Here is a 13,209-nt window from a genome sequence, read left to right on the forward strand (position 1 = left end):
CCATGCAATTCAAATGAGAGTTATAACGTGATTTCTTATGCAGTAGCTAGATGGCAGCATAGTGAAATTGATAAAAGTTGTTGCCGTCAAAGCCTATAAGGCTGAGCAATCTGTTATATATGTGTTCAGGATATGACTACATATTACCTGTATGGTGTTTGCTCCCTTGTTTAACAGTTTCATTTCTTCTGTATTGTGTAAACTTGTTAGTAGTAAAAACATGTTCAATAAAGTGAGAAGTATTAGTGTTGAAAGATTGAGTCAAAGAGATTCGGGGAATTGAAAGTGGCTTATCTGAAAGAAAATTAGCGGAAAAATTTTAATGTAGCAAAACTAGGAATAATTCAGTTTTAAAATTGAAGGAAAAAATTACAACTGGGTGAAATTCCACTGACAGACTGTGCGACTGGAGAACATATAAATGGACTTCTTATTATGTTGAAAGATAATTCAGGTTTAAGGATTGAAATTGAAAAAAAAAGAAGATTTAATTAAGTGATGCATAGTTCTAAAGCAGAAGTAATGAGTTATCATTACCATACCTGTAAAAATGTTCTGTACACAACTTATAATTAGCAACATATTTCAAGTTTCTTTATTTGATACATGTACAGCAGTTTTACTCATTTTTTGTGTAAAAAAGTCTCCCCCTATTAACACTACGAGGACCGGGACTTTCAAACTATCTAGTATGACCAGCACCGGTCATTTTAACCCGCACATTTTATCATTAATTTTTCCCTTATTAGAAATTTTTATTTGAAATAATATCTTACTACAGACTTAGCAACTGTAATTAAAGAGTTGAGAGTTAATTTCAGAACATAATTTGAGTCCAATATACACTCTTCTTGTAAAAAAAAATTGTTATGCTTAAATGAAAAAATTTGTTTATTAACTGTGTATAACTACTAGCATAATATTAATTCTGCCATTTCTCAGATGCAATTCTGTTGTTAACATCATGTGCAATGATTATTCATGTTTACTCAGTTTTACATTACCAGTATATATGTTGAAAATATATATTTTGTGTTTTCTAAATGTATCTATCGTCTATTGGTTATTATAACCACATCTTGCACACACATACATGATTCTTTCAGAATACTGGCCTGACAAAATTGTTACACTTTGCGCAGACATGTGGAGTCTTATTTCTGCTTTGACAACCTCCAATCTGACAGGTCTTCCTCCCTGGTTTCCTGAACACTGCTGGGATACACAATCTTGCGAGACATAATGAGGATCAACAGTCTCATTGTCCATTTTGAATCTTGCGTACACTACTTTTAACACTTGAATATAATTAATTGATTAACTAGTGGACTTACTCGTGTTAATTATGTAAGATTTGTGTGGCTTACAGCTGTTTCAGTGCTTCACGCACCATCCTCAGAGCCTACTAGATCACGGCGTCATCTCGAACTTCTCTGCCTGTTATGTGGGTGTGTTTGATTGTTGAAAGGTGTTGAAGAGTGGAGTCAAATAGTGTATGTGTACTGAAATTGATCTGTGTTTTGAGAATTTGATCGGGGTGTGTTTTAGTGTATTTGTATATTTCGTATTGTTCTAGTGTGTTGAGTTTTTGGTTCTTGGGTTGTATGTGTAGGATTTCCATGTCCGTATTTATGTTATTGTATGTATGGTTAGCATTGGTTATGTGATCGGCGTATGTAGCTGTATTGTGTCCTCTGGTTATTGCTTTAATGTGTTCTTTGTAGCGTGTTTGGAATAATCTGCCTGTCTGTCCTATGTAGAACTTATCGCAACTATTACATGTGAGTTCGTATACACCTCATCTTCGTCACAATCACTAACTGGATATTCTCTCTCCGAATCTATTTCTGACAATGTTTCAAAATAATACAAAATTCTTCATCGCTCATAACTTTACGTGCCAGAAGTTCATCACTCGAACTCTTTCGTGTCATCTTTGCCATATTTGCAAAAGAACTACAGTACATGGCAAATAGGAATCGTGAGATAGACTATGAAATACTTCACACAGTTGTCAAAAGAAATGCTGCTTCATCCAAAAGTATATTGACTGTATTGTAATGTCACAGGAAAGCAGTTATAAAGTCCCTATTATCATTCGTATATTTTGAGTACCAACCAGTCCACGGAAGAGGAATATTTTCGGAAATATGGAAGACTTGCCATATACATTCAATAAACTTGCCACATGGTGACAAGGTATTGAGTTGTAGTTTGTAGTTTGGTGCTGCATGAAAGTAAGAGAGAGCAGAACATTCAAAATGACCTGTGTTGGTCCTTCTAGTAGGTAGCTGTACATCTTACGCTGATAAATAATAACGTTTGGGACTTGAAATTTTCAGGGGACCTAAAGAGAGCAAGTTCAATAAAAGTCCCGAAGAACAAAATTGATGAGCCAATAGACAGAGGAGATACAAATAAATTAAATATCAATATGGGTCAAAATTACTAGTTAGTGCTTCTAGTATTAAGGAATCATCCAGTTTTGCATGGAATTATTAGTGGTCGTTTTATACAGCGTCCATCACAAATTCCACTTCAATTTCCCAAGTTTTGATACCAGATTTCCGTTGACATTTTAGCCATATCGCTTACAGTACTAAAAATAAGAAAGAAAAACGCATAATATAACACTCACCTGAGGAATGAGATGGAAAAGAGAACTTGCTGACAGGGAGCCGACAGCAAGTCCAATCAGAACGGTAAGTAGCTGTTTGTAGAAGTTCTTATCCATGAAAGGCAGTACACTCACACCCAGTAGAGAGCACAAACTGATTATTGTAACGAAAAGGAAACCAAGTCCCCACACTGGTAACAAAGAGATGGGTTATTAATGAGTACCACTATGAGAAGAGAGATGCAATGAATTCTTATTAAATACAACCAGTAAGATAAGCCTTCTTGAGATGGAGTGTGGCAGTGTATAGGGCAGAAACATGGACATTACGATGAAGTGAATAGAAGCATTTGAAATGTGGATATGGAGAAGTGAGGTTTTCCCCAGCCGTGGGACTGAAGCCGGATGGTCTATGGCGAGTCCTCGGCATTACTTCATTTCACCCTTTTGATTTGATTACCTGGTTGGGTTTTTCCAAGGTTTTCCCCAACCAAAAGGCAAATGCCAGGTAATCTTTTGGCGAATCCTCGGACCACACCTCATCATTGTAGAAAATTACTAAATTGTAAAACTGTAACAATGGTAAAATATTGTAAAAATTTGTAAAAATTGTAATTGTAATTGTAATATTGTAAAATTTTGACTTTTTCCACATCTTAAAGCTTCATTGCTCATGTAAGATCTATGGAATATAATGAATGAATGAATGAATGAATGAATGAATGAATGAATGAATGAATGAATGAATGAATGAATGAATGAATGAATGAATGGAATGTGTGAAGTGGACAGACAGAATAAGAAATGAAACTGTGTTGGAAAGAGGGGTAAAGAAAGAATGATGCTGAAAATGCCTACTGAAGGATGCACTGGAAGAAATGGTGAATGGTAGAAGAGTTCGAGGTAGAAGAAGATATCAGATGATAGACGACATTAAGATAAATGGATTGTATGAGGAAGGCAGAAAATAGGAAAGACTGGAGAATGCTGGGTTTGCAGTGAAAGACCTTCCCTTGGGCAGAACACTAAATGAATGAAAGATAGGCCTACTTGGTGCAGCAAGCCAGAAACCTAAGTGATCATTTTTATATTTACAGTATATATTTTCCTATTTATTAATTTATCTACAATTAGCAGCCCATATAAAACCACTGTTGATTTAAGTTAACAATACAGAATGTCACATGTGAAGAACTTTCCTATTACGATTGTATAACAGGGCAATCATTAGAACAAAACATATCATAATGATTAAATAGCGTAATTTTCAAAACAGGTAAAATAATGAGTGCATAAATACAATATATGTATTAATGTATAAGCAAATACTTTTTCCTAATTCTTTACAATTGCGCTACCAAAGGAAGGTGGTTATCTATGCGGACCCACCTATTGACTAAAATGTGTTTATTTAATTTTTCCATTTGATTTACTTAATAATATCATACATAGAACGTTATATGAAAGTATCCTGAAAGAGCAAAGCTCGTGTTTGGGGACAGGTCTGTTTTCATAAAATAACTTGAAAATGACAAAATTTTACATGATTCACAAAAATATCTCTTCTATTCTGAATTAAAATTAAAGATTCTGATACCAGAGTATTACACAGATTATACATAATTCACACAAATAAAGATTAATCTGTATCATTTTGGGGGGTGCGGTTTGTGGTGGGGAGTGGATTTGCTTGCTTCTTCCCATCTGGAATTAATCCCATCCGAGCTTTGCCAGTCTTATTACGTACACAGGAGATGCCTTTCTTGGAAATAACGAAACCACGTTTTTTGCAAGCTTCTTTTATTTTCACTAAACTGTATTTGGCATTGGAAATGGTCGCAATGTACCCTTCCAAAAAGGCTCGATTTTCTTGGCCATTGCTGCTGTGAGACACCGTGCACTCTGACTATGAAATCACTCACTACTGGTCTGTCACCTCTCACCACAGTTCAGCTGTCGTGTGACTCTTGACGCACATGACGTCATTCAAAATTCGTTATCAGAGATCGGTATCAACACTGTATATAACAGAATGGTGTAGACAGTGGTTCTCAAAATGTGCTCCAGAGATACCCCAACAGTTACCAAGAGATAACTGTTGGTCATATTTCATCAATTGCCGTTCACATGTTTTGTTTCTGCCAGTCAATTTTCAATATTCATTCTGTGTAGGCGTGCTAATGTCAGATGTTTGTAATTTAAGAACGGTGTGTAATAATTATGTCGCAATAGTTCTGTGGTTCCAAGGGAAAAGGTGATAAGTCAATGTATGTAAAAAATAAGAATTTGTTATATGTTGTGCATCCTGATGGTATCTTTATTATGGCAAAAGATGACGTGCATATCTCTATTATTCTTCTCTCTAACCCGTTGTTATGAAACATGATATATTATGACAATATACAGTCATTCAAACTTTAAATTCTTGCTCCTGGAAATACTGAAAGAAATGACATATTGCTATCGCATTTTGACTTGGGGCCACAGAGTTTTAAACATTTGAATAAATATACTTACTTTCGAGAACCTGAAGGTTCACTGCTGCCCTCACATAAACTTGCCATCGGTCCCTATCCTGAGCAAGATTAATCCAGTCCCTACCATCATATCCCACCTCCCCCAAATCCAATTTAATATTATCCTCCCATCTACGTCTCCACCTCACCAAAGGTCTTTTCCCCCTCCGGCATCCCAACTAACACTCCATATGCATCTCTGAATTCGCCCATATGTGCTACATGCCCTGCCCATCTCAAACGTCTGGATTCAACGTTTCTAATTATGTCAGGTGAAGAATATAATGCGTGCAGTTATGCGATATGTAGCTTTCTCCATTCTTCTGTAATTTCATCCCTCTTAGTTCAAAATATTTTCCTAAGAACCTTACTCTCAAACACCCTTTATCTCTGTTCCTCTTGCAAAGTGAGAGTCCAAGTTTCACAACCATACAGAACAACCGGTAATATAACTGTTTTATGAATTCTAACTTTAAGATTTTTTGACAGCAGACTAGGTGACAAAAGCTTCTCAATCGAATAACAACATTGGTTATTTAACGATGCTGTATCAACTACTAGGTTATTTAGCGTCGATGGGATTGGTGAGATGGTATTTGGCGAGATGAGGCCGAGGATTCGTCATAGATTACCTGACATTCGCCTTATCTTTGGGGAAAACCTCGGAAGAAACCCAAACAGATAATCAGCCCAAGTGGGAATCCAACCCACACCCGAGCGTCTCAGCCAACTGAGCTACGCTGGTGGCTCTCCGGGGTATACTTATCACACATTGTATCCATATTCAAATAATTACATACTATACCAGTACTATATTTACAAACCTTCACTTGCTGATGGTTTTGTTTTTGTTTCAGGACTGTCATGAATAGCCTGTTTCCTGCTGCAAACTTGACTCTCTAACTGCTCCAAGATCACAGGGCAAGCGAGCTCAAATGAGCTGGAGTTCAGCTTTCCGTCCTCAATATTGAGCTTTCGTAACATGTCCTGTGCCGACAAACATGTCTGAAAATAACAAGCAGAGTTGAGATTTGTTGACAAAATTGCAAGTCGTCTATTTCTCTCTCTCTCTGTCTCTCTCTCTCTCACAATCCTCTAATGGAATGGACCTTTCTAAAACCTCCCTTGAATAGCAGTACTGGTAATGGTTTTGGTAATGCAAAGGAAAAGTTAGGTGTCGATATGGACCATAAGGCACAAAAACAGTTTACAGAAATAACTTAAAACTTGCATTTGGGTTACTATTGTTTTTAGACTGTTGGAACACACGTCTTTGGGATCCTTCATCATCTGTTCCCACCAGCTAGGCTTGTTGACAAAATATAAACATTATGCTTTACACCTTCTACAGTGAAATGCCAATAGAACGAACTCCCAGGTGCATACCATAATTATTTTCGTTACGGTATACTAATATTGATTAAATTTACCTGGGAGTTGTAATTCAGTGGGTCCAATATTCATCTACAGCAAGGGTGCGAATTAAGATTTCTGATGAGTGAGGAATTTTAAATAGAGAATACCTTAAAAAAAAATTATTATTAATTTATTATTACAGAAAGTATCATCGTGAAACACATGAAGTGGAAATGTAAATAACAGAAGTGAGAATAAATAAGGCAATGAATTATAAACGTTGTCTGAAAATAATCTAATAAATTCCTGATCGGGATTCCCCAGTTTCTGATTGGGTCTAAAAAGCCCTGACAAAACAGACATTTAACACTTGCAGTAAATTGCAAAATCTGCTGGGGCCCCTGGAATCTTTATAGATGCGAAAGACACCGTGGTGTGTGAAAAGCAATGGGAAGCTACCACATTTATCTTTCCCAAGAAAATCTGCAAACATGGCATGATGCGTCTTTTCATGGTAAAAGTTGAATGGAGCATGTGAAATAGACAGCCAGACTAAGAAATGTAGCTGTGCTAAAAAGAGTAGGTGAAGAAAGAATAATGCTGGAATTGATCAGGAAGAGGAAAAAAAATTGGCTGGGTCACTGGTTACAGCCTACTGAAGGATGCACTGGAAGGAATGGTGGACAGAAGAAAAGTTCGGGACAGAAGAAGATATCATGTGATAGACAACATCAAGATGTATGCAGAGACAAATAGGAAATATTGGAAAATGTTGGGTTTGCAGTGAATACCTGCCCCTGGACAGAAAACTATGAATAAATAACTCGTATAAGTCTAATAGAGTCACAATAGTTGGCTTGAATGAGCTGAAGTCTGATTTGTTTCTTTTCTGTGAGCAGAATCAGTTGCAGAATGCTGACCACATAGCGGCACAGATTTTTGCCATTATTTACTATAAACATCACAGATAAAAGTGTTTCAATGTGCTTTCGGTTCCCTGTTTTTGCTTAAGTATTGTTCATTGTTACTGTAACCTTGTTCACATTGTGATGAGATCAGAATTATTTTAACTATTTCAATAAGAACTTTTAACGAATTACCTATTGCACTTGTGTTTATTTCTTCAAAAATTCTATATTCTCGAACTGTCTGTGGAATTAAGTCGACTCCTATATAGATAGGGTCACCATAATTCTGGATACAAAAATATGGACATATTTGAAATACATTTCTGAAAAAGCTCGTAAAAGATTCTCCCTTCTAAAAAGACTAGCAGGAAAGAAATGGGGATGCTTTAGGAATACTTTGAACACTACATACAAAATGTTTATACAGCCAGTGCTGACATACTGCGGAGAAATTTTAATTACTTCACCTTTCATAAACGACATAGAATATGTTCAAAACCAAGCTCTCAGACTCATTACTGGTGGAATCAAAACAACTCCAATAGATTCTATGAGATTCCTCACTAATATTAACAGCATCAAAATGACAATAGAAGAAAAAGCACTGATTCAATATGAAAAGCTTATCAGATTACCAGGAAACAATTGGCATTCATACAGCCCTCTCTGTAGATTGAAAACTCAAAAAAGTTTCATGTCCATTGTTCAAGAATTAAAACAGAAAATCAATATCCCGAATTTAAAAGAAAACTTACAAATTAAACCAAACCCTTTAACTCCATTAAATATAGAATATAATCTAAATTTAACAGAAGAAACACTGAAATCAGAAGTAAACACTGAAAAACTGAAACAATTGTCTTTAGAGACAACTAATATTAGGTACCCTCCACAAAACTGGCTTCATTTATACACCGATGGATCCTTGATCTCCAGAGAACAAGGTGCCGGTGCAGGTGTTATGTGCTGTCTCTTCTCACTTTAGAGATCTCTTGGATATGGAACAACAAGTTTTGATGGTGAAATCATTGCAATAAGTGAATGTCTCAGGAATCTTCTACACCACATCAATAAATTTAGGAATGCAGTTATACTGTCAGACTCCAAAGCAGCTATTCTATCAATCGTCTCTAAACACACACCTTCATCTCAAACAGCAGAAATAACTAAAATGCTCTCTCAATTAATATCACTCAATAAAAGAATTGTATTCCAATGGATACCATCCCATTGTGGAATCCTGGGAAACGAGAACGCAGATGCTTTAGCAAAGAAGGGCAGCACTGCTACATAGAGACCTGTTACTAAATCTACATATTCCTCTGTGAAGAGATTTATTAAATCTACATACTTAGACTTAAACAAACAAAATTTGATAACTCAATCCCAAGGGAAAAAATGGAACTCTCTGCATCAAAATCCACAATTAATTCCCGATTTACCACGAAAATTGTCTGTAGCTGCATTTAGATTGGCAACAGGCCATGATTGTTTGGCCAAACACCTGCATAGAATTGGAATATATCAGTCCCCTAACTGCCCATTATGCAACTCAAACCAAGAAATGGACTCGGAACACCTCAAAATCTGTGCTTCAGTAGCTGGTCATGATAATATCTTTGAAAAATATTGGAGTGCAAGAGGTCAAATGACTTTATTTTCAAACGCCTGGCATTAGAAAACAACAACAACAACAACATATTTGTTTTCTCAAAAATTCATTCATAGTTTTCTGCCCAAGAGCAGGTATTTCACTAAAAATCCAACATACTCCAATCTTCCATACAGACATTTCGTCATTTTTTATTTGTACAATATGATACAGACACGGACACGGACATGGGTCTTAAAATACAAACTGTCCATATAAAATACAGACTTAAGGTAACGCTACCTATGAAAGGTGTTTATAATATTTCACAAAAGTTTTTTGTCATTGTGTCCATATACAGAGCATTCCAGTGATAAGTACCGGTACCAGTTTATTCGTTGGCCGCTGGCCCCTCTCTCGGTGTTCAATATCTCACATAACATTTCAATGACTAGTCAGTCTGAGGAGTCGTGTTGTGTTGCGTCATGCTGTGCCACTCAGCCAATAAAATAATTAGTGAAAAAGTTTATTGAAACAGGTTGTGTAATTGACAGAAAAAAACAATCACAATCTCGTGTGCTTACAGAAGTAAACACTGACGAAGTTGGAGCTGCTTTGGAATATACACCTGAAAAGCCTGTTAGACGTGTAGCACAGGAGACCGGAATTTCAAAAACATTCGTGACGCAATTAGATAAATCAGTGCAGTGGGACTCATGAATGTGAACGATGGTTTTTTACAGCGATGTGAACTGTGTATAGCGCAAATGGTCAACACTTCCAACAGCTATTGTCATAAGGGTGAGTACAAAATTCTGTAATTAATATAACATATAACAATTAATGTTTTTTTTTAATTTAATGCAGTGGCATTTGACTAGAGTCATTGGTCGTACAATGGCGATAAAAACTAAAAGGAAAGAAAACGAAATAAAGTGAACACTGTGCAAGTGAAACTATGAAGGAGAGGATGTCAGCACTGCTGCATTCTTTCTCTGGCCTCCCAGTACCTATCCATGTTGCCTGAACATTCACAGAGCATGCAGTGGGGGCTGGATAATACACCCAGGCAGTGGAGGTGATTAGCCAGACAGTCATGACCTACTGCGGTGTGGAACGTCGCAACAGCTTCTCTTCTGGGCCATTCAGGGAGAGTGGAGTTTAGTGCGTCCTTCCACTGTTTATCTTTAATTTGTTCCTCCAAACTCCTATGGAAACATTGTCTCACTCGACTGCTTATATTTGTAGATGCTCTATGGAATGGCAGCATGTTAGAATATGAAAGAGGGATAGTTGTTCCTTTCTTTGCCAGAAAGTCTGCTGCTTCATTCCCAGCAATACCGCAGTGAGAAGGTATCCATTGCAGATGTACAATTTTATTTAGTTTCTTGATGTCTTCTCTACATTGTTGAATGTCATCATTAGCTGGTTGTAGTAAGTAGTTTCCAATTGCAAATATCGCTGCTTTTGAGTCACTGAGGAGGACAATGTTTGGAAATGGGAAGGACCTGCACAACAGTTGTTTCACAACAGTACACATGGCTCTTACTTCTCCATCAAAAGGTGTACGGTTGTTGCCTAGAGTGAGATAGGTAGAGAACAGTTGGCAATGAATTCCGGCTCCAGTGGGTCCGAATAATTAACGTTAGAAACAACATATTATGGTCAGTAGGTATGCGTGTAAATTTTAATTTGATGAAGCGCCATGAGTTTAAGGGCCTAGTTGCCGGCAGTCGCTCAAGCACTGTGCCACCCAGGGGCCAAATAAAGAATAAACTGGTACTTATAGCTGGAACGTTCCATAAAATGAAATGAGTTCTCAGTAGCCACTGTTGTTGATTTAGCGCCTCATTGTGTTTTAAAAACTGGTAATTTTCTAGAAGATGATGCTCACGGGAAGAGAGTTCTCTATGACGTCATTCATGTGTGATGTCAGAGATTGAAATCAACAATGTTACATAAATTATTTAATAAAGTTTTTTTTTTTTTTTTGTAAATAAAATATAGGAAAATAAATATGAACATACCTTGTTTCATTCATCGTCAACTTCTACTCTTCTATTACTTCGCGTTTTGAAACCATGTATTACTAGCAGCCGAAATAGTTTTCCTGCACTTGAAAATAAATAGAATATTTTGATTCGATTTCTTCTGTTTAGAAAATTTATTTTTAGCACCGCAATTTTCACATTCTTTTTCTACTACAACTGGAATTAACCAGTGAAGTTGTACAAATTGTACAGAACTTTAAATGCTTCTTATTAATGCTCGTAACTTCAACCACGAAATGTTGCTACACGTACTTTTACTTTCTTCACTGACAGCTATTCTTTCTGTAGACATATATTATGATACTTAATCACTCATTTAAAGTTTGTGTGACTGTAACCTGTGTATATTTTTGTGTGGCTTTACTTTGTTTATAGTGTATTTTTTTTCTTTTTATTTCTATTATTGTATTTGTATTTCTGGTGGTGTGGAAGAGAAGGCCTCATGGCCTTAACTACACCAAAATAAATAAATACATAAATAAATATTGCATTGCTGTCACTCACTAAACAAATGAAAGTACATCTGTAGGTTTCAATTAGTATTTTTCCATATTTTTAGTTACAATTAGTAAAGTTATCTATTTTTGAAAACTGTTGTGTGTATTACTACTGTCATATGTTATTATACGTTTTATGACTATGTAATACGAATAGAAACATTTTTGTATCTTTTTCAACTTGCTGTGAAAGTTCACTTGGTTGAGTATTGATATGGAGGATGAAGAGGATACTCACCATGGTTCGATTCTCGTCCAGGTTAAATTAAAATTATAGTTTATTTAACGACGCTCGCAACTGCAGAGGTTATATCAGCATCGCCGGTATGCCAGGATTTTGTCCCAAAGGAGTTCTTTCACATGCCAGTAAATCTACTGACATGAGCCTGTCACATAAGCACATTTAAATGCCATCGACCTGGGTCGGGATCGAACCTGCAACCTCGAGCTCAGAAGGCCACCACTATACCGACTGCGCTTCCCAGGCCTTCGTCCAGGTAAAGTAACAAATTTGATATACAATAATTACAATGTATAACATTAGAAATCATCTATAGAGTTAAGAAAATGCGAAACAAATGTGAGTTACTTACAGGAAGGAAGGAAAAAGAAGGTAAAGAAAGAAAGAAAGAGAGAGAGAGAGAGAAAGAAAAGAGGAAGAAAGAGAAGAAGAAAACGGACAAAGACGAAACGTTTTTCCACACATTTGTCATTATTTATGAATTATTACTACTACTACCGACTCTTTCTTACCATGAGCATCGTCTTCTAGGAAATTACCAAAAAGAAAACCTGTTGTGAGAAAATCTTGAATTTTATTGACATTGTCAACCAACCTGCGAGAAAACTGACGACAGTAGAGTTCCTTGTCTTGCGTTTCATATAAGAATCTATTGGTATCCAAAAGTTAAATATTATTTTCTTGGAAAAAATTAAAATTTGTCCAGACATTCCTTTCAGTAATAACTTTTAATATGTAGAGAGAAACTTTCTATAGAGGGGGGAAATCCCCTAACCGTCATGTTTTTTTAGTGGGTTATTTTACGACGCTGTATCAACATCTTACGTTATTTAGCGTCTGAATGAAGTGAAGGAGATAATACTGTTGAAATGAGTCTGGGGTCCAGCACTGATAGTTATCCAACATTTGCTCATATTGGATTGAGGGAAAACCCCGGTAAAAACCTCAACCAGATAACTTGCCCCAACCGGGATTCGAACCCGGGCCACTTGGTTTCGCGACCAGATGCGCTAGTCGTTACTCCACAGGTGTGGACACTGTCATGTAAATTTGCACCCTGTCCACAGCATGTTGCGAGTGGTGATCTTAATGACGGATTAGAAGAACCAGACTTTGCATATATCTACGCCTGCTAGCTAGTTTTAAGGGTGTGGAGATGAAAATGGACAGACCTGGAAGGGTTAAACGAGCGTTGAGTGACTTCTTTTCCCATTGCGGATATATGAATCTTCAGCCGTCTTACATGTCGTACCAACATGACTTACGAAACATTACGAATGTTTCAGGCTAGTTTGCAATATTCCAGCGGGATAGAAATTCGGCCACATTCATACCTCAGGGAAGTGTGTAGGGGTAAGAAAATGGAGTGTGTTATGACAGGTTAGATTAGTTTAGACTTTATGTCTTACGTACTTATCTGTGACAGGTTAAG

The 13,209-nt window shown here is 36.6% G+C and overlaps 1 protein-coding gene across 5 annotated transcripts in view; it reads right to left on the bottom strand.

Annotated features, from left to right (window-relative positions):
* Positions 1 to 13,209, bottom strand: part of LOC138708168 (metal cation symporter ZIP14-like) — a 241,459-nt gene that overhangs the window by 19,034 nt on the left and 209,216 nt on the right. For all 5 annotated transcript variants that reach the window (XM_069838434.1, XM_069838430.1, XM_069838431.1 and 2 more), the window contains exons 3-4: positions 5,958 to 6,138; positions 2,639 to 2,808 (exon numbers count right to left, since the gene is read on the bottom strand). In XM_069838434.1, the coding sequence (XP_069694535.1) occupies positions 2,639 to 2,808; positions 5,958 to 6,138 (351 nt within the window). The remainder of the gene's footprint in view (positions 1 to 2,638; positions 2,809 to 5,957; positions 6,139 to 13,209) is intronic.

Source organism: Periplaneta americana, chromosome 10 (assembly GCF_040183065.1).
Source record: "Periplaneta americana isolate PAMFEO1 chromosome 10, P.americana_PAMFEO1_priV1, whole genome shotgun sequence".
NCBI lineage: Eukaryota > Metazoa > Arthropoda > Insecta > Blattodea > Blattidae > Periplaneta > Periplaneta americana.